We start from the raw sequence: 21,541 nt of genomic DNA, 5'->3' as shown, positions 1-21,541 counted from the left end.
GATTGCCTTCCAAAGTTTTCAGGAGTGGCCCGTTTTGTACAAAATGCTGCACATGTCCTGCTCATCCAGAATTCTATCCTCAGAGATGCTATGAGTGATCTGGCTCTGCATTTCCTCAACAAAATGAAGGAAAAAAAAATTCTCCTAAACATTTTGCCAAACATCACACACACTCCTATCCTCCTGGTGGAGACCTGTGCCCGGAAGGGCACTTTTTCTAGTTTGATAATGCATTTTAGATTATTTGATATTGAATGCAGTACCTTGATGCACCACATTCGACCATGGGGGCATTCGACACATTTCATGCACAAATATTGTTTTCCTCTGGGACGAGGCCAGTGAATTCAAACAGACCAATGGGAGCACGGCATATGCAGACCTCAGCTGACTGACCCCGCCCCTCTTTGATAACCTTCCAATCACCGTCTTCTAGGTAGGCCGGCGTTCGGAGGACAACAGCGGTGCATTCAATTTCAAACCGAGCATGGCTGCCGACAAAGATATCGATGAAAACACACACAATAGACGGTAAGAAAATACTGAATATAGGTGTATATTACACAGTAGTGTTGTCGTGAACAGACGTCAATGCACGGCGCTAGGTGAACTGAAGGCTGAGAGAGTGATACAAACGTGTATAAATGTAGCTTTAGCTTAGCTTATCTGTCAACACCAGGGCTGCACATGACAGCTGTTTCCTTGTCAGTCATCATCATGGAATAGAAGTTATTCACTTATTGGTAAATTGAATTCATGTCACGTAGAACTTTGGTTAACATGCGTGCAGGTATAATTCCAGGAATGTTTTCCTTGGTTTACACATTTGATCGTGAGCTAATGCGAGGTCGGATAATAATCATAATGTTACTCGGTGAATCTGAATTTGTTTAGGTGACAAAAAGTAAATTATGTGCTAGCCATGGTTCACATGACGCTCGTATGACAGATTCAAGTTTCAGTGTTAATTAAGTGCTTAGGCTAACGCTAACCCCAACATTCTGGGGGAAACATTTCCCCCAAATAGCGGATCTACTAGCTCACAATGCCTTGTTAGTAGCCCAAACATTTAGACTCTCGTAGAGGTTTTTTTCGATTCTGACGAATCTCTCAACGAGAGTCTAAACGACTAGGTCCCCTTTAAGAGGGCTCATGTTTACGTTTCTGCCTCAAAATCACTCTTACCTTGTACAAATGCAAAATCAAAAAATAATCAAGATTGCCCCACATGTCCGGCGGGTGTTCGAAAAACAATTACTTCCGTAGCGACCGTAGTTTTCAATAAAAAAAATATTTTAATCCACTCCGTCCATACTAAAGTCCATACTCTGTCTCGGAATCTGGCGGCCATCTTGGTTTTCTCTCCATTGTAAATGCGCAACAGAACCCTGGCCACTAGGGGCGCGGCCAATGTTCTGTTGCGCATTTACAATGGAGGAGTATGGACGGAGTGGATTAAAATATTTATTTTATTGAAAACTACGGTCGCTACGGAAGTAATTGTTTTCCGAACACCCGCCGGACATGTGGGGCAATCTTGATTATTTTTAGATTTTGCATTTGTACAAGGTAAGAGTGATTTTGAGGCAGAAACGTAAACACGAGCCCTCTTAAAGGGGACCTAGTCGTTTAGACTCTCGTTGAGAGATTCGTCAGAATCGAAAAAAACCTCTACGAGAGTCTAAATGTTTGGGCTACCTTGTTAGCTTGTAGACCTCTGCAGTCTGCGTGGCTTTCCCCAGTCTACTCCACAGTTTCTCATTTATTCCACTGTACTGTTTACATTAAGGAACTATTTAGACAGGTACATGGGTATCTTGGTGTAGCGAATCTTGTGGATCAGACCCATGTAAAGCTCTTTGGGTACTTAGAATAGCGCTATATACATTTGAGAGATTTTAGTGTATAGGAGAAGAGCAGTCCAAGTATAGAGACAACTCGTGTCTGTCTTGCTACGTCTGTAGGGTTTAAGTTATTACAAGTACACGCACACCAATACAGTGTGGACTCAACTCTAGCTATTATCTTTGTTTTGTGTGTTTGTGTGTACACAGTACACGTACACCATATACACCATTCATAACATTACTAGCTACATGCTTGTCTCTGTGTTTGTGCTCATATTAGGGGTACAGTGTGCAGCATGGTTATTAGCAACGATGTTGAGACACCCAGTTCCTCCCGTCCCGGCCGTCCCACTATTATCTTCAATCCGGATTTCTTTGTGGAGAAACTACGCCACGAAAGTCCCGACGTCTTCCTGGAGTTGGTGCTCAGTAACGTCACGCGCCTCATCGACCTGCCCGGGACAGAGTTCGCCCAGCTGCTGGGAGAGGAGAGTCCCAAGGGAAACGGAGGCTTCTTCCGCTCTCTGAACTTCCTCAAACGCAAAGGTACAGCAGTAGAGATTTACCGAATTCCTTGTGGAGGTTCCAAATGGACCCTTACATGTCTGTGGGTCCATTTGGTTCCATTTGTACACACTCGGAGTTATGGGGATCCTTGCATTGAAAGAGTTTGAGAACCACTGATCTGGGAATAGATTAAAATTGAAGAATCGATTAAAATTGAAATACATATAAAACGGTAGTGCAACATCAACCGATTTCAAAATTCAAAATAATTACTGTAAATGACATACTGTTTCATCATCGTGTGATAAAAGATGTTGTATGGGAGATTGGCAGCTTGTCCAATATTTAAACAACTCCAGTCAGCAGACCAGAAGGATGCTCATAAGTCAGGGATAATGTACTGTATGGTTGGGTGGTCATTGTTGATTGATTGTTATCCCGCTTATTACATGGCCACTTAATACACAAATTAATAAATCGACCCAAAAAACAGTATTTCCTTGCTTACGGTAATGAAAGCATTCCAAGTTGGCCCCGCAGAACGCAACGAGTCGCTTCGGACACAAGGAAGCGAGTGTAGATCAAATGGAATACATTTTCGGGTACTGCATCGTCTATTTCTCGCTTCAAATGTTTTCAAAAACATTCTTGAAAGCATGTTGTTTATTTAAATGACGTGTTAGTTTACATGGCTGTCATGTTGGGTAGCCTACAGCATTTAATCCAAGCAGCGTAGCAGGTGCTCTGAGCCTTTGATTAGACATTGGTCTGCTATATAGCGGAGTGGTCTGTTATACAGAAATAATTCAAATAACACACAGCTGAATTCGGCGATTGACCAATAATGCTCATTATGTCACAATTTAATATTCTAATATGTATCTAGACCTGGAACTCAGATATTCTTGCTTGTGTAATTGTGTGATGCCACCACAGAGTCACAGACATGTGCTGCAGTGACATGTGCTGCACTCGATTGTACAGTGAAGGCTGGCTACTCTTCCTGGCGTACAAACATTCACACTTTATGATCAAATTAAAACATTATACAATGGAATTCTACCATTATATAGACAAACAAAGCAACAAAAAATATCGAAGATTTATGTCTTCCTCAATTCTATTCATGTTAGTAATTTTGTTCTGAAGGGCTTGATACTTTTGCCAGGTATCAGGGCAGCCAGATGCAATCGCATCGCAGACTGCTTAAGTAAATCTCTCTCTTCCATACATGTTTTAAATTATCATCAAGCCCCAGGTGGCTTTGATCTTGATAAGTACAGTATGCTTTTTAATTGGGGCATGTTCATCGAATCATCACACATTCAAAAATAAGGTTGAACTTGTAAATATAATTATGTTAATAATATTTTAACAAAATGATCCTTAGAAAATGCATTAGTTGGTTTGTCATGTCCTATGATTCATTGAAAAGATTAGAAATACTGACCTTTTGTACGTCAGGTTTTGTGTTATGGTACTCTATCAACCATGTCCCACAGTCAACATGTAAGCATGATTGTTTATAAGCTGCAAAGAAACCTGTCAGAACTGCAATGGAATTGTTCCTAATTTGAATGTACTCTACTCTCTTCTTTCTGTCACTGTCACAGATAAGGGGATAGTATTTGGGACACCTCTGACAGAAGGGAGCATCGCACAGATCTACCAGCTAATCGTTTACCTCAGCAAGAGTGAGTATCAGTGTAGTCCAGTGAGTCAAATTTCATATCCATGTTGTCATTTCATCATGTGTTGTTCCATTATTCCTAGAGAGATTAGATTTTACTCTTGACTTTTAAATGCTATGATGGACCACTGAGTATGATTTTTTTTTTGCAAGCAGCTGGAACACTAAGATTTGCTGCATATGTTACATAGGTTCTTCCATAACCAGTCCAGGACACATGGATTCAAGTTCTTAGTATTCCATGAGGAGTCGAGGACAGATAAAGATACTGAAAAAAACAGACCAATTATACTTCCCTACAACGCCAAAGTGCAGTAAATACAGTTTTAATTTGGACACAACAACTTATTTGTGTATCACCAAGGTCAAATTTGCCTTCATCATGATTTAGGGGGAGTGTAATATCACTTGAAAAGTTTGAAAACCTGTGAAACCTATCACTCCCGTCGCTCTGTCAGTCACGCCACCATATGTCGTCAGTCCATTACGCCTCGTGACATTGCGCCTTGTGACACGTCATGCCACCATATACAGTATGGCTATCAGTCCATCACACCTCGTGGCACGTTCCAAATATGGCCGTCTCCATATATGAAGATCACGACACTGACCTCATCAAACCCTGGATAGCCATACATGGAAAAGACTGGATCATCACCTAGATCTGCATATATGGAGATGGCCAGCAATTCTACATCTGACCTCAAACCCTTAGATCTCCATATATGGAGCTGATCTGTTCTGACATTCTATATGTTGATACTTTTCCATTCAAACTCTAGATGGGCCCGCCCAAAAGTTATTAGTGTAGCCGCACCCGGCGAGTTCTCAACAGGCCCAAAAATTAAGGCCCGACCCTACCTGGGCCCTCATCAAACCCTGTACACTCAAGACACTGCCCCCGCTGCCACCCTTATATCTCCATATGGAGCTGGCCTGTTCTGACATTCCATATGTTGATCTGACCTCATCAAACCCTGTACACTCAAGACACGCTCCATATATGTCCAGACCTCATCAAACTGTCTGGATTCTGGTACCAATAATCAACATAAGTTACTATGGCCAAATCACCCCATTAATTACTCTTAATTTATTCTTACCGGTAATTAATTCACACACAAACCTGTACATTGCATATGCCCAAAACTGTTGATTCAACAGATTCATTGATTACTGATTGTTTAATCAGATGGTCTGCATGGTCTGAGTTTTTCAAAACCAGACCATTTTATTTAACCTTGTTGGCATTTGGTTCTGTGAATGATTGACGTACAGTACCCACTGACTCTTGTGTCCATCCATCCATGCAGACCTCCATATGGAGGGTTTGTTCCGGGTCCCAGGGAACAGCCTACGTCAGCATGCCCTGAGGGAGCTCCTGAACAGTGGGGCTGATGTGGACCTGGAGTCTGGCCTCTACCATCCCAACGATGTGGCCACTCTGCTCAAGACCTTCCTGGGAGAGCTGCCTGAGCCTGTGCTCTCTCATAGACACTTCCATGCCCATCTCAAGATAGCCGGTGAGTGACACACAGGCTACGTTTTTGTGCTTACTTCACTTTTTTGCAGAGGTCTGTGTTATTTGCTATTATTAGTGGTGCAGTGGTTTCTGGATAAGTGGGTATCCTCAAGGTGGGGGGGGGAGAGATAACACAATAAGCTGAGGCCATAACATTTTTTATTTGGAATAAAATAATCAATATAACTAACTAACTATACTGTAGGTGCAGTATGTCTGTATTCTAATGTATTGCATTGTTGATGATTAATTAATTAATTAATGGTGATTTATTCATTCCCAGAGGGACAAATTAATGTTCTCACCAGCACAAAAAACAAATGCAGATATTAAAAACTGTCCCCAGTCAACGGACTGACCTCCTGCTTCCTTTTATGCATGATGAGTCCAAGCCGCTTCTTTTCACCTGACAGGGGAGAGTTTCCCCGTTTGGACGTAGCGCGTGGAAGGAACACGTTATTCCAACCAGTTCCTTTCCCCTCCATCAGATGCCCCAGCTGGCCAGGGGGAGGCATGACTAAGCTTAGCAGAGTTGAGAAGATTTGAGGTCCTTTCAAACTGCCAGCGATTAACGCGCCTAGTAATTCATTTTCAATGAGACCTGCGTTTTTTTTCGAAGTCGAAGGGTGACTAGTAGACACTAGACAGTAACGTTAGGCATTTCCTCAACAAATTAGGCCATGTGTTGATTGAACTGCCGATGTTCAGGTGCTTAATTGACATGTCCCTGTTTGTGAAAATGATTACTGTATCCATGTGTCATGTCCGTCCTCCAGACATGACTCTGCTGGATGAGCAGGGCATCAAGACGTCCGTGCCCAACAAGGAGCGTCAGATTGAGGCCTTGCAGCTGCTCTTCTTGCTCTTACCACAGGCTAACCGCTCACTGCTCAAACTGCTCCTGGACCTGCTCTACCACACTGCCAAGCAGCAGGACAAGAACAAGATGTCTGCATTCAACTTGGCCCTTATGTTCGCCCCGCACGTCCTCTGGCCTAGATATGTAAATAATATATTTGTATTGTAATAATGATTGGTGTGTCACTGTGGATTCTTTGTGTGTCACTGTGAATGCTTTTTTGATAATGATTGCCTAATTTGGTTTACTGTAAGGGTGTGATAAATAATGATAACAACTATGACAATAGTTAGAATGCCAATAATAAGACTTAATATAGTACTTTCGAAACCGCTGCTTCCCATAACATTTATTAATAATCCAAAAAGATGAATTATAAAAATGCCAGACATGAATGGAAAACTTGTACTGAAGGCAAAGCAAAGCATGTGTATTCTTATAGAACTTTCATACAAAAGGTAATTCAACAATTAAAGCAATACAAATTTAAAATGCCCTATATGCTGTGTGTTTTGTAAATAAGACTTTAGTTTGGTTATTGTCTATATGCATATGCTGTACATACATAGTGGCCTGTATTTGCTTCTCTAACCACTGTTTGGCCCTCACACCGTCCAGATGACAGCTGCCGACCTGAAGGACAACGACAATCTGAAGAAACTGAACAATGGAATGGCCTTCCTCATCAAACACTCCCAGAAACTCTTCAGGGTAATTATTGGACTCACGCACAAACATACGTCGCACGAGTGTGCAGTCTTGCTCATCTGTATTTTTATTTTTTGCCAGCTGCTTGCAAAGCGGCTGGTTGTTGCAACCAGGAGACTTACCCATGAAACAATTGTCTGAACGGCATAAAAAAAACATACTCTGAACGCAGCAATGTGAAGCTGTATTGGCTGCATACTCTGAATGCCACAACGTGAAGCCGCGAGCTGAGGCATGCAAACTGGTTATAGCTGTTCATAAACGAGAGCTTGTTTTTTCTTTTCCTTTCTCCATTATCAAATAGTTATTATATCCATGTGTTCCAATTGGGGAGATCCTGAATTTCAGCTTTAAAAACTAAATTAACTGCCCCCAGTTAATTGGCACAAAATAATTTATGATGCGGGTCTGCGGCCAAACACATCATTTTGTGGGTCCTTCACAAAGTTTGAGAACCACTGATACAGCAACAGAGGTTTTTCAGAAAACTGTTAGGATTTAGAAGACCTTTCTTGAATCGGCCTCAAGTCAGGTTAATAAATGGGATAGAATGCTAACGCTCACCCCCTCCCTGCTAGTATCTGGATACAGGCCATGTGGTTGTTTTGTGTCCCACTGAGAGTTTGATGTTCCCCACTGCCTTTTATGCAGGTGCCAGCTGTTAGGCCAACTTAACGGAACAGAACTAGAAAAAGTGCCCCTCGGGTCACAGGTCTCCACGAGGCCAGGTCAGGTTATCGTGGCCTCCTGGTGGCGCTATCATAGGCCAATGAAAGCAACTAACTACCACCTCTCCCCATCTCATGCAAGTAATTGACAATATATAAAGTCACAACACCACATTTGATGAGGCAGTATTGCTTTGTTTTCAAAATAAGGTTTTCTTTTTTCATTTCCTGAAAAATGAACATTTTGGCGTTGGGTGGTTTCTTCCCAACAGCAGAGATATACTTTTTGTTTTTCATTTTTACTTGTAGTATGTTGTTTTTTAACATTGCTCTGTGCAGCACTTTGGAACCTTGTTTTGAAACTATATAAATAAAGTAATTAATTTATCATAATCAAGAAGGAGTGGTACATGCATTATTACTATGGATATGAACGATCACCTATCTGTTGTTTCGTTTAGGCTCCAGTCTACCTGCGGGAATATGCAAGGATGCACTTCGCTGGAACCAAGACCCTCCAGACCAAGGTTAGGAGAAGGCATGGATTAAAGTTATCCGTCACCACAACAGATTTCAGCATGTTGCATACCGACAATAGCATATCTATAAATTCACAGGATTGCAATCGGTATTATTGCACCACAATTAGACCTTGGACTATATGAAAGTGTAGTGCTAATTGTCACCACCAGAGAGCAGTACTAGACTACTGTGACACTGTTATGGTACTAATCAATCATTGCTGCAGACAGCAAGGTTTTTAGAAATGATGTGCTTGACTTGCATTAATTCTGTGATGTCTGTTCGTTCACGTTTGTTGTTGTTTGTTGTTTTTTGGAAATTCATACTCTACTCTACTTCATCATACTACAGTCTCACACAAAAGTAGCAGAAATAGCGCCTCTACAAGATAGCAATTTTTTTTTTAATGTGAAAATGTGTCTGTGGATGTTATATAAATATCGAATGAAAAGTATTAACACAAGCTTGTGACTAAATAATAAGTACATTTGTTCACAGGTTATTTTTCTCCATTTGCAACGTGACGGTATGTTGAAAAGTGTGTTTTGAGACACTTTTCAGTGGGGAAAATCTTAGAGATGAAGTAAAAAAACAAACAACCCTATCTCTTCTAACTTCAGGATGATCTAGAGCTGTTGGCTGCGAGTAGCTCATGCTCCCCCATGCTGCGTGTGGCTGCAGGCCCTTTGAAGAGGCCTGCTGAAGAAGTCGCTGAAGGGCCCAGTTGTTCTGGGCACCAGTCCCCACCTCCAAACCATACCGAGGATGCCCTCAAAGAACTGTTCGTACACATCAACCACAGCATGCCTAACTCTGCCAAGAAGAAGAAACTGATCCGACAGGTATTTCTATATATGCGAACCATATCACTATCACCACCATCATCAATTCTGCTGGTCCAAAGCAATGCTAGATTATGCTACGGATTATGCTAGCGATCTGTCGTTTTAGAGTAAAACTTTTTTTTTTAAAGCGAACGGTGTGCAAACGTGATTGACATTACGTGAGGTCGATTTATTTTTTCCCGTGCTCCAACATTCGTGCCGATATTCGTTCCGAAAAACGAATGTAAATGTAATAACTCTCTCCCTCCCCTATACCCAGCTAGCCAAGCAGAACCCTAAAGGAACACCAACCGAAGAGGATAACCTGTCCTCCCCATCCTCACGCAAGAAACAACACCGACGCACACGTTCCTTTGGTGGACTCATTAAGGTACAAGGCTACACTGTAGAACAGAGAGATGTTGATCGTTTTGGATGCTTGTTTGAAACGTTTGGGCATTGTAGATATTGCACACACATACTGTGGGCAGCATCGTCTACTGCACAAACACTCATATGAACGTGTGTGTGTGTGTGTGTGTGTGTGTGTGTGTGTGTGTGTGTGTGTGTGTGTGTGTGTGTGTGTGTGTGTGTGTGTGTGTGTGTGTGTGTGTGTGTGTGTGTGTGTGTGTGTGTGTGTGTGTGTGTGTGTGTGTGTGTGTGTGTGTGTGTGTTGAATTAGCGTAAGAATCGTGGAGAGCAGCTTACGATAGAGAGCAGGAACACCATCGCCATGGAGACGAGAAACCCTGGAAAGGAGAATCGTCTACAGCCGGTGAGCCACTTTCAGCAACATAATAACTAATGATGTTTATTGAAGTTTTGTAAATGCCATTACAAAATGTTGTGTGAGATTTATAGCAAGTGCAAGTGATTCTTAGGGCAGATCCTACAGTAACGCCAGCAGTGTATGGTTTGGGCTGCAGTTCAAAAACACATTCTCAGTTATTTACTGTAAAATAACCTGCTGTCATATTACCGGACACTCGTGTCATTTTTCATGTTCTACTTTTCTTTTAACTGCCCTTGTGTTTAGACAGTCTGACATTAATGGTTTATAGCCCCTGTGAAAACTATTAGGACGGCTATTTCTACGTTGCAGCTATAATGTATTTGTACAATCCATTACCCTAAAAAATTACTAATGACCTAACCAGCTGGTAATTGTATGTCTTTTCTTATCTATATAAGCAGATGACTACTAGTCCATTGAATACTCCTGTATTGAGGAAGGCAGGACTGCTAGTGGAGTCTAAGGTAAGACATAGCTAGTATCACCCAAAACTAAATTATTGGAACAATAAACAAATCTGATAAATCTTGGGTATTTCCCTCAATAGCAATGTATACTATACTGTACATTTCCAACTTGAGCATTTGTCTTTGAACAAGGTTGGGATAGTGAACTTGTTTTTCCACAAACCAATATCCTTATTTATTCGGAGAGGCAACGCTCAATTTATGTCAACAAGGAACTACCCCCGGTGAACAAATTGGTGTTTCCACTGGGAATTCCCTACAATGTGGGGAATGAGTGTTTTCTGAGCACACAGCAGATGCTGCTGGCAGGCAGCTCCCTTGGTGTTGGTACACAGACAGCCATTCTGTGAACTGTCAAGGGTCACTGTTTTTCCGCTCTGTTTTTTGCATCCTTTGTGCCCAGACAACCTCCAGTCCAGTGTCTGTGAATTCTACCAAAGCGTCCATAGCAACTGTTTTTGTCAGCTTGAGGTCCTACAGGTTAACCGTTCAGCATGTAGTTGGTTAGTTAGTCCCACACAAACATGTCACGGTGTGTATGTGTTTCAGTGCTACAAAGGGTGAAAAGAAAAAGCGCTTGTTCAACCTTTGAGTGAGATATGTTTTTCTTCTCTCTTTTGTCCCCCTCTCGTTCCTCTTCCCTCCCACACCCCTCTCTCTCTCCCCCCAGGAGTCTTCCTCCCCTTACAGGATGTGTTTCTCTCCAGCCCAGGAGATCTCATTGTAGAGACATGAGTCCTCCGTCCGCCGGAACTGGACAGTATTCGTTTTTATGTTCATCATTGTGTTTTCATCCAGTGATGCTTTTTGTCTTTTTTTACTTTTTTATAAAACTTTTATCGGCACCACACAGTCATACAAACCAATCCAAGGCGGGCTTTTACTCTTTCGGGCTTTTATACTCCCATCATATGATATGAGTCATGCACTGAAAATAGCTACAAGCTCACAGTCACAACATCACCATTGGCTGATTTTGGTGTGTGACTCCGTCATGCTGAAAAAGGCTTATGTAATTCTCCTTGAACACTACTTGTAGGGTGTCTTGTACAATAGTGCAAATTTGGTTACTAGAGTGTGGCAAGTGTATTGCTCTAAAGACATGACAATACAAATCCCAATCATTAATTTTGTGATGATTGCCAGTCCAATCTTAGTTACTTACTATTTGGGGACTGAGCCATGCAGACAAATGTAACTCGGGCCTTGGTTTGGTTTGGCTGGCTGTGGCCTGTGCGTGCCTTTGTTTTGTTTTTAAACTTGAGACATTTGATGTTGGCTACTGTATCTGTATCTATGACCACTAGCTTGCTGAGCGCCTTCAGCATTTTGTAGTGTTTTATTTGTATATATATGTGTTGTATAGTTTGTTTCAGTTTTTATGTCTTCACTGTACAGTATTTTGGTACACTTTGGGCTCCGTTACAAAGGTTTTTTTACCCAAAAATAATAATTTGTGTTAAACTAAAGCATATACATTTGATTGAGCAATCAGTTTTTTTTTATAACTTAATCATTTGTTTTGTTTCTGTTTTTGTCTTCACTGTACAGTAGTTTTGGTACAATTTTGGCCTCAGTTACAGTTTTGGGGGGATTTTTTAAAATCTTTTGTATGTGTTAAACTAAAGCATATGCATTTGATTGAGCATTTTGCTTCTTATAACAAATTATATTTCAGTTAGTCCAGCTATGTTGAATTTGGACTTACTTACACACTACTATGTGTTGTGGAGATGTGAAGTTAGCTTCTCAAGAGCTCTAGGGAGCATAGCAGAGCAGGTCTTAATGTCTTTCTCTCCTGCTGTAACAGAAATGCAACTTATTTTGCTTATTGTTATTCATATTCTCTCTAATTTCTCTGACATGCTTTGTTACAGGCCAGTGGGTGGGATCCCTGGATATGTGAAAGGTTATATTTTGTGGTTTCTTTCATGGGAGCTTTTCTCTTTGTTATTTTTTTTAATCATTTTATTTCCAAATGGACTGGAAGTGTTAACACTTTTAAAGTTGAGAATTGCAATGTTACTGAAGGGTTAAGGAAAGTTGTAAGAGTGTAACCGATGGGTGTATTTGTTTTGGTGGCGATGAACATTGACCAGTAGTCGGTTATGCCCTATTATATTATACTTCCACAAATGTTTGCATCATGACCCTGTAAACTGTATGACAAAATATACAGGGCTTACATGATGAATGTACTACATGTTCACAAGTCTATTCTGTAATGAGCTTATCTAACAAAAGGAATATCTTGCCAGGTCTGGTATTTCAGACGCAGGACTAATTGATGGAGCATGTGCAAAATGTATCGCATGTTTTGCAATGTAACAGCCCATAGCTCCATTGCAGTTATACTATTTGTCAGATTTGATGTATCATTTGATAGAGAACATTTGTATTATAGGCCAGGGGTGTTTCCATGACCTGACTTAACTGATCTTGGTTCATCATTTTGTGTGGAAAGTATGGATACACTGATGCCACTTAACCATGGCCAATATCTGTTATTCTGTTCTGAGAGTACTGAACTTAAAGATGGAGTGCCGTGATTTTTGTACTTTTTCTGTTTTGTATGTGTCTATGGAGTTAACATTACTCTAAAAGACCCCCAGGTGTAGTTATAATATTCAAATATGTCTTCCCTGTGTATTTTTGGTTTCTTCCTGAAAGCTGAAACACCATTTTAGTGACATCATAACCCTAACCCCTCCCACATTATCATACAACAACAGCTGTGGGCAAGGCTTAAGTTCAGGTGGGTGGTGCTGAGGTGAAAACCAGGTATTCTTAATGAACTGGTGGGTGTGGCCACATAAAAACATAATTTTAACACTTTCTGTACACAAGAAATCTTCCTCCTAGTATAATCATAGTACCTGATCACGGCGCTCCATCTTTAATTCTTTGCTTATATTCCATTACCAATACTGTCCTTTACAAATCAGATTTGAATGACCTTTTCATTAAGCCTGAAAATAGCCTGAATGTAGATCAGCTATTTTCGGCAAGCAACTGTTGTATGACACACAGGTCGCTCGGTATCAAATTCTTATTTGCAAGGATGGCCTGGAGAGTCTTTGACATTCATATTTTCCGAGGTATTGGCTCAGCGTCTGGTACAGGTATTGGTGTTTTCCTGTTGAATTGAAGAGTTTGTGGATGTAGAAATGATGGGTTTGTTGAAAGTGATTGCATTTTGTGTGTCATTGCAAGTGCAGATGGATTCTTACGGCATCTGTCCCTGTTGGGTTTGAATTGACTACCAATTGGACAATTGAGTTATGTTCTCTGCTTGTCTCTTTCAGAAGAGCTGGGTCATTATGTCACCAATTTCTATTGACTACTTATTAAGTCAATGATTATTTTCATTTTATTATCTTATTTCATTTTCAACAAAGCCAATATCCTCATGTTGCTTTGTATTTAACTTATTGCAGGGTATTTTGGTTTAGTTACTTGACATTTCTTCTTAGAAATGCACTTATTATTCTTAGAAATGCACCTTGCTACTGTGATGTGACCTTTTCCCTTACAAAAATGTGAAATGGTTTGATCATACTTAAAACTTGTAGAAATACAAGTGGTCATTCAATCACCAGACAAACTGTATATGGCCACCCGGACAGGTGTTTTGGGTTGCTTTTTTCACAACACTAGGAATGGGTTTTGTAAAAAACAATTTCATCTCTGATTTAGTCAGGACGTTCATGTCATGAAGAGGTAGGCCAGTCAGTGTTTCAAACTCGGTTCAAACGTTTTAATTTCAAGGACCTCCAACTCTGACACTGAGGCCCCTTTTCCACGTCATGAGCCAGAGCTGTTAATTATGAATTGAGTGTGCAAAACCACACCTATATTAGATTGTTATCACCATGAAACCTCCCCAGTTGAGTACTTACACAAAGACAATGATTTATTTTATTACAAATTTTAAATATGCAAATGAGGCATTTTGTTGGAAGATATGCAAAATAATCTAAAATATGAAAAAGCTACTATACTGTGGAAGGGTTATCATGTATTAATTTACTTGTATTGATCCTATAAACAATGTAATATAGGGTATAGTTTGCCCACCAATTTTGGAGCTCTGGCTCATGGACTAAGAACCAAAAAGAACTGAACCGGTTCCCATTGGGAACCAACCGGTGAAAAGGGGGTCTGAGAGTGTACACACGGAACCAAATGGGCCTTTGCTGTTACAGACCTGTGAGGAACCCCTCAAGGAACCCAGAGGGGAGGGGGGTCCCTGGACCCCACTTTGAGAACCACTTAGATAGGCTATTCACAGTAGGCCTGTGTGTCTTCATAGTGCTCCACATTAATGTGATGCAATGAATTATCCCCTGTGACTAAACCTTGAGTGTTATCTATGGCAACGTTGAATCTATGCTGGATATATGTCATTACTCATGTCATGGAACTTTCTTATGTTATGTATGTTTAATACAATAATGTAAATACAATTGCCCCTTTTGCGTGGCAGTCTCCTTTGGATTAAATGCATGTTTTGACACTGACCAATGTGGATATCTTTCTTTACTGAGTTTCTTTCATTTAAATACACTGTTAAAAAGGTACCCGGCACCTTTTTAATACTGTATAAGAAGACGGGTATATTTTCATGCATTTCATCTTGATACACAAATTAGAAGCCTAACATTGAAATGGCTGTGTGTAGGTGGGTTGGTTGACATTTCCCAGCTCAATTAGCTGGGAAGCCCAATTAGACGGGTAGCCCACCTGCCACTTTGAAATGTTATAATTTTGTTGAGAGATGATGAGGTAAATAGCTAGGTGTTTTCGCTTTATGGAGGAAAATGATGCCCTGCCGAATTTAGTTCACTTGATGGCGCTGTTGTACAATGGAGAGTGTCAAATCTATAGGTCTAATTGTCTTCACCCTTAAATCTGAACGGAAACAAACTGGCCTGAGTTTCTCCCCCCTCCTCTAAATCCTAGATGCTCTAGAATCTAGATTGCACCACACCGCAGTTTCTTGGTTCAGTCCGAATTTAAGTTTCCTGTGAGTTTCAGTATCAGCAACATTATAGCATATCTCGAGACTCGATCACATGTAATTAAACGTCTATGAATGCTTGCCCTGCTGCTGTATCCCTATTTTCCACATGCAGACACCCCACTGAGCCCCTTTGATTCCCATCAAGCGCACTGCGCGTATAGTCTCTCTCTACTGCCTGCCATTATTGTGGTGTATTGCTGGCGCTGCTTTTGTAATTGCTCACAGTGCAGAAACTAGTCTGGTGTTTTTAATCATCTTGTCTCTTTGACTCAGTGTTAAGAGCTCCAGCCAGCCGAGTGGGAGAGGAGAAGGAGCTCCCTGCCTCCCTCCTAGCCCTGGTCCAGTGCTTGCAGCGAGTCTCTCTCGCTGTAAGCACTGGACCAGGGCTACCTCCCTCCCTGTCTTATCCGGTGCTGCTGCTGCTGCCCGTGGCATCATGATCATCATCATCACTGCATCTGTTCAACTCTGCTTCCACTTCCAGCACTCGACCTGACACAGACCATCCCATAGCCCGGGCGGACGGCCACTCAGTGATTGGCTCGTTGGTTGTCAAAAGGGCAACGTCCAAAATTGTAATGTGACATAATGTGATCTCTGCAATGCATGCAACTTGTCTTGATAGGGTTTTATCATGGATGTTCACTGATTACATTACACTCCGTTGTACAATGTGGTTCATAATCTACAAATTCACAAGGCATCGTGCCGTGCCCGTGATGAGATTCAGTGAACTTTTTTTTAATTTGGCCTATAATGAGATGCTTCTCTAATCTCATTTGCAATTCGAAACTGGCCCGCGTAAAATCTGAATCCCCCCCTTTTCCCCTCACTGTATATGTTTCTTTTCCCTTTTTACCTCCATTATGATGAATTCCTCTACTGTAATTGTCTATATAGAAGTGTCTATTTGTACGTCTCTTAATGTTTTGATGAATTGAACATGGTGGACCCTGTTGTAAACAAGTGTAATGCTTAATTGGGTCGTCCACTCACAGTTAACAGCCTTTGTATTGAGTTTGTGCTTGAAATGTACTGTAATTCTGCAAACTGTTAATACAATTTTCAATCAATCAAAAAAAGCAGCCAGCGGTTGCCCGACAACCAACCAACCACTGCCCAATCAGAGCCTCCGGCTCTCCCTCCGGAATCCGGACTATGGCATCTAGAGGGAACCCAATTCAGACCAATGATTCACGCATTGTAAATGAAAGAGTCGCTCCCCCACATGATGCAGTTATAATTGGTGGTGCCCCCTTCCGCGGCTTGTGTTGTGGATGTGAAGGGTCCCCCTGGATATGTCAACATCTACTTCTTTCTTTGTTGCAGGTTATCGCCGAATGACTCATTCAATTCAGGGAGGTACAAATACAACCGGCCAAGATTTGCCTGTGGACAATTTGTTTTGCATCACGTTTGAAGGTCATCTTTGATGTTGTGTGCTTTAATTATTACAGTTGATAGCCTACACGCTTAAATTAACCTGCCACTCTTCATGGGAGCATATAAACAATCAAGCAAACAGAATCCAGAGACCCATGATTACACATTTTCAGGTTTCCTGCTATGTGGGTGGGTAACACAACAGCTGAAGAAGCTATGGCATTTCTCTGGGGATTACACAGCCAGGCTCCATTTGAATTTGAATTTCAAAGCCTTTTCCAGTGAATTCATAATAGACTTAAGTGAGCACTGTCTGTGGCTGCATAATTTTGGTATTCCAGTTATGCCAGTTGTTATGCCAACACCCCCAAACCAGTTACTGCAGCATAGTATGGTGCATTGGTTTGGCAACCGACTGTAATAAAATAAAATAATTTGTTGTGGCTAGAGAGAGAGAGAGGGGATGAAAAATAGACATGCTCATAGGTTTTCCTTTTCCTACCATTTCTCTGCCCAGGCTCCCGCAGCCCCAGGCCCTTTTTACTCTCCCCCTGGGGGAATATGAGAGAGAGAGAGATGGCCCACTGTCACTGGATGTGGCTCCTCTGTGACTCCACTGCCACTAAATAGATGTGAGTTCACACAGGGTTCTGCTGTGTGTGAGTGTGTGTGTGTGTGTGTGTGTGTGTGTGTGTGTGTGTGTGAGAAAGGGGGGGGGGGGGGGGTTAACTCAGCGTGGGTGGAGTCTCAGGGGCTATTATTTGTAAAAGGTTTTGATGGATGACGGCTGAGAGAGAGAGAGAGGGAGCGGGTGAGCGAGCGAGGGAGTCCCCCTTTTCCTTTCCTCTCCTATTTTTTCGGTGCCTCACTGTTCTCTCCGTACAGAGAGCACACAATGACTCAATGAAAACTGGAGGGGAGGAGAGGCACACTCACTGTACAGCTGCACACAACACAGGAGAGAGAGAGAGAGAGAGAGAGGGGAGAGAGTAATAGAGATCTACAGGAACAGCACAGGACACAGGAGACAAGAAGAAGAAGAGAAAGCTGTTGGAGAGAGAAGGGGACTTTAAAACAGATCAAAGAACAGGAGTGTATCGTTTTTCTTTTTTTTAAAGCTGCGTTCCAGAAGCCATCACCCTGGGGATCAAGTGTCCAGTCATTATTCTAGAGAAAGCTGAGCTGAACTTCCAAAACCACCACCTCCTATAATTGGTCCTGTCACCTCTTTCTGTCTTCAAGACTTTTAATTTTTTTCCCCCCAAAGCTCCTTTTTTGAGAGAGAGTGTGTGTGTGTGTGTGTGTTGTGAGTGAGTGAGTGAGTGAGGTGTGTTTCATTTTGAAGGGGAGAGAGGGGCTGGTCCTGCGAGGTGCATCAGTGTCCCCCCCCCTCCCCCAGGTTCACCGGAGCCCTTCTTGTGAGGGTGTGTGTGTTGGATGACGGAGCTACTGGGCCATCTCTGGAGCTTCACCGTCGGGACCACATCGCTGCCGGAGACCATGCCTGGTGGAAGAAGAACCGGGGCCCGAGCTGGGGGTCACCGTGGGACAGCGGTGGCGGTGACCCCCGGGACGGCGGCACTTCCAATGTTGCGGCACGTGCTGGCGTGGGTGGTCCTCGCCCTGGTCATGTGGGCTGACGGCGCGGCGTCGTGCCCTTCTTCCTGCAGCTGCGTGGGCACCACGGTGGACTGCCACGGCCTGGGGGTCCGCAGCGTGCCCAAGAACATCCCCAGAGGAACGGAGAGACTGTGAGTACACATGTGTACACTCTGGTTTTGTGTGTGTGTGTGTGTGTGTGTGTGTGTGTGTGTGTGTGTGTGTGTGTGTGTGTGTGACACACACACACACGCACACACACACACACACACACACACACACTCTCTTGTGCATACTTGTGGGTGTAACTGTATCACTCACAGCCCTGTGTATACAGTATATGTCAATTTAAGTTTGTGTGTGTGTGTGTGTGTGTGTGTGTGTGTGTGTGTGTGTGTGTGTGTGTGTGTGTGTGTGTGTGTGTGTGTGTGTGTGTAGGTGTGGGTCTTAATGTTGATTCTTTCTCAATGCCCGTAGTCTGTTTTACTTCACTCTCGCTTTCGCTCTCTCTCTCTCTCTCTCTCTCCCTCCCCCTCTCTCTAACTCCCTCCATCCCTCTCTTTCTCTAACTCTCTCTCTCTCTCTCTCTCTCTCTCTCTCTCTCTCTCTCTCTCTCTCTCTCTCCCTCCCCCTCTCTCTAACTCCCTCCATCCCTCTCTTTCTCTAACTCTCTCACTCTAATTCTCTCTCTCTGCAACTCTCTCTCTCCTGTAAAATGAAAAAAAAAACCCCTCTAGTTCCCCTAGACTGGAGGGAGCCCCCAATGGGAGCTAGCTGCTGTATCGTGACTAAAGATCTCATATAAACATATCTGTGCTGCTGCAGAGCGGAGTGCTGACTGTACTATACTGTAAGCCACCTGCTCCTCTTTCACACTAACGGACACTACAGTACAGTATTATGTTCTTTTCAAACCTTTTCATGTCAAGGACCCACAAAATGTGTATGGCCACAGGCCCCTATCTCTATTATGCTATATTAACACATTTGCTGCAGGGGACCCCCTGGAACCCCCTTAAGAAATCCCTGGGAATACCCGAACCCCACTTTGAGAACCTCTGCTCTACAGTATGTGTGTGTGTGTGTGTGTGTGTGTGTGTGTGTGTGTGTGTGTGTGTGTGTGTGTGTGTGTGTGTGTGTGTGTGTGTGTGTGTGTGTGTGTGTGTGTGTGTGTGTGTGTGTGTGGGCTATACCTTATCACGTGCACAAGACACAGTGACAGACCCTGTCCGTGCCGTGCGTGCTGTATCTGATGGCGTGGTGTGTCAGAGTGACATGTTTTCTACAGGCAGCGGTCTTTAATTACACTGTCTCCCCATTTTGGTGGCGTTCTCTCTGGGTTTGTCTGCACGCACTGCATCCTGTGTCTGTCGCTGCTCTCTTCATCGGTCTCTCTTCATCATCTTCATTTTATTTTAAAAGGAAAAAAATAAAAAATAAAGCACTTTCTTGAACCCTAGCATACATATTCTGGGGGGAGAATTAGCCAAAAAATAGGAGATCTACAAGCTCGAGATTTGTTGTAGACATAAAAAAGTGATTTAGGTGTTTAAGCACTATACGTCATCATACGATGATCGCGAAATTTCCAGTTCATGTAGTTAATCTCTCTCCTCAGCCTCTCTCCTATCTGAGTGTACCTACGAGGGTCTCAGCTAACGAGCAGACTGAACACGTGCGACAGTGCGTGCGTGCTGTGTGTGCGTACACATTTGTATGTGTGCGTCTCAGGTACTACTAGACTAACTAGAGCATGCATGTGAATTATTGATGATCCCGCGGGAGTGGTGCGTCTGCGTGTCAGTGTGTCAGACACACTATATCCTCTCCATCCTCTGGTTTACCGTAGCAGGATGGAAGAGAGTATCCCCTCTGTGACTCACAGCTCCATGATCCGGCTCCTTGGCTTGTTGGGGTCAAGGTGAAACCACCTAGAGGGGCAGCCACGAGCCAACAGCACAACATCCACCAGGCCCCGTACACTGCCACTTCCAACCCCCCATTTGATGAAAATGTAAAATCCTCAGTGTTTATTAACTCTGAGAGTGTACACATGGACCCGTAAAAGGTCCATTTGGTTCCATTTGTCGATTTTGGGCGCCTGGTGGTCCCTAGATCCGGTCCCAATAAACTGATAGAGACAGCCTTTGGCTTGAGTTATTCAGGTTATGTTCTTAAGAGTTTTTTAGCGAGGTCAGACAAAGTATGAATTAGGCTTTGAATTGACTTACGATGAGGGAAGAAAACCACCGCAATAACAGAGAACACATGGCAGTTGATGGCCTAGTTTGTTGTTTTGTTAACTAATACCAACTACATATGCCGTTTGGAAACAGAACTTCATAATTTAATTGCCTGTTAATCTGTTGTTACTGTCAACCATTGTGGGATCAACATAATTCATATTTTGTATGAATGTGGCAGGGCACCTCACCTCTAGATGTTAGGGTCATTCGGTATGACGTAGCTACAGAACATGATTCCTACGTTTTTCCCACTATCCCTTATCTATCTCTTTGTCTGGCTAAGACACACATGGCGTAACGCGGTTATGCCCTAACCTATAATCAGCGTTGCTCATTTATACACAAGCTTCAGATGGGTATTTCTGTTTCATAATGCGAGAATGCCACGTCTTGGCACAGCTTTGGTGTTTACCCTTTTGACCTCTGTGGATAGTTCCCCTTTCCCTGTCCAAACACCCCCTGTGGAAAGTGCAGCTCCAGACAGACGGTGGCCTTAACAGAGGCAGGAGAGACGGGGCTCGCTTGCCCTGCAGTGAAATGAAGGGAGTTATTAAAGTGCTATTTGTTGAAGGTCTTGTTGGGCAATTAGCATGTAAAGTGATCTGTGTGTGTTAGATGGTCGCTTAGCCGCTGGGGGAAGATTCAGTGTGTCTGGCTATCCATGCCAGCTTAGACACACTCAATGTGTGAACTGTGAATATACTGTGTGTGTGCGTGCGTGCGCGTGTGTGTGTGTGTGCGTGTGTGCGTGCGTGCGTGTGTTTGTACATGCACACTTGTGGGGCAGTATTCCCTGGGTGACGGCCAGTAATAAGAGGGTCATTTATCAAGGTGACTGCACCAGTCAAACTATATCCCCGCTCCACTCTCCTGGGTATTGTCA

General features: G+C 42.8%; 2 protein-coding genes across 5 annotated transcripts in view; both read left to right on the top strand.

Moving 5' to 3' along the window:
- The first annotated feature begins 401 nt into the window (after positions 1 to 401).
- arhgap19 (Rho GTPase activating protein 19) lies at positions 402 to 14,927 on the top strand. Of its 4 annotated transcripts, none has more exons than XM_079498803.1 (12): positions 402 to 531; positions 2,128 to 2,393; positions 3,968 to 4,048; positions 5,358 to 5,567; positions 6,343 to 6,569; positions 7,044 to 7,136; positions 8,263 to 8,328; positions 8,944 to 9,165; positions 9,428 to 9,538; positions 9,830 to 9,922; positions 10,342 to 10,404; positions 11,078 to 14,927. In XM_079498803.1, exons 1-12 carry the CDS (start codon positions 488 to 490, stop codon positions 11,132 to 11,134), a joined length of 1,533 nt encoding a protein of 510 aa, XP_079354929.1. In that variant the 5' UTR covers positions 402 to 487; the 3' UTR covers positions 11,135 to 14,927. The 4 variants fall into 4 exon arrangements, with proteins under 4 accessions (XP_079354929.1, XP_079354928.1, XP_079354931.1 ...); XM_079498802.1 differs by having other exon boundaries at positions 10,339 to 10,404; XM_079498804.1 differs by lacking the exon at positions 402 to 531 and adding an exon at positions 682 to 743 and having other exon boundaries at positions 10,339 to 10,404.
- Positions 14,928 to 18,250: 3,323 nt separating this feature from the next.
- LOC306921289 (slit homolog 1 protein-like) overlaps positions 18,251 to 21,541 on the top strand; it is a gene marked incomplete at its 5' end in the record, with an annotated part of 96,443 nt that continues 93,152 nt past the window's right edge. The window contains one exon of the mRNA XM_079498398.1: positions 18,251 to 18,564. Within this exon, the coding sequence (XP_079354524.1) occupies positions 18,251 to 18,564 (314 nt within the window). The remainder of the gene's footprint in view (positions 18,565 to 21,541) is intronic.

The sequence above is a fragment of the Electrona antarctica genome (assembly GCF_951216825.1).
Source record: "Electrona antarctica genome assembly, chromosome: 4".
NCBI classification, from domain to species: Eukaryota; Metazoa; Chordata; class Actinopteri; order Myctophiformes; family Myctophidae; genus Electrona; species Electrona antarctica.
This window is presented reverse-complemented; position numbering and strand designations above follow the sequence as displayed.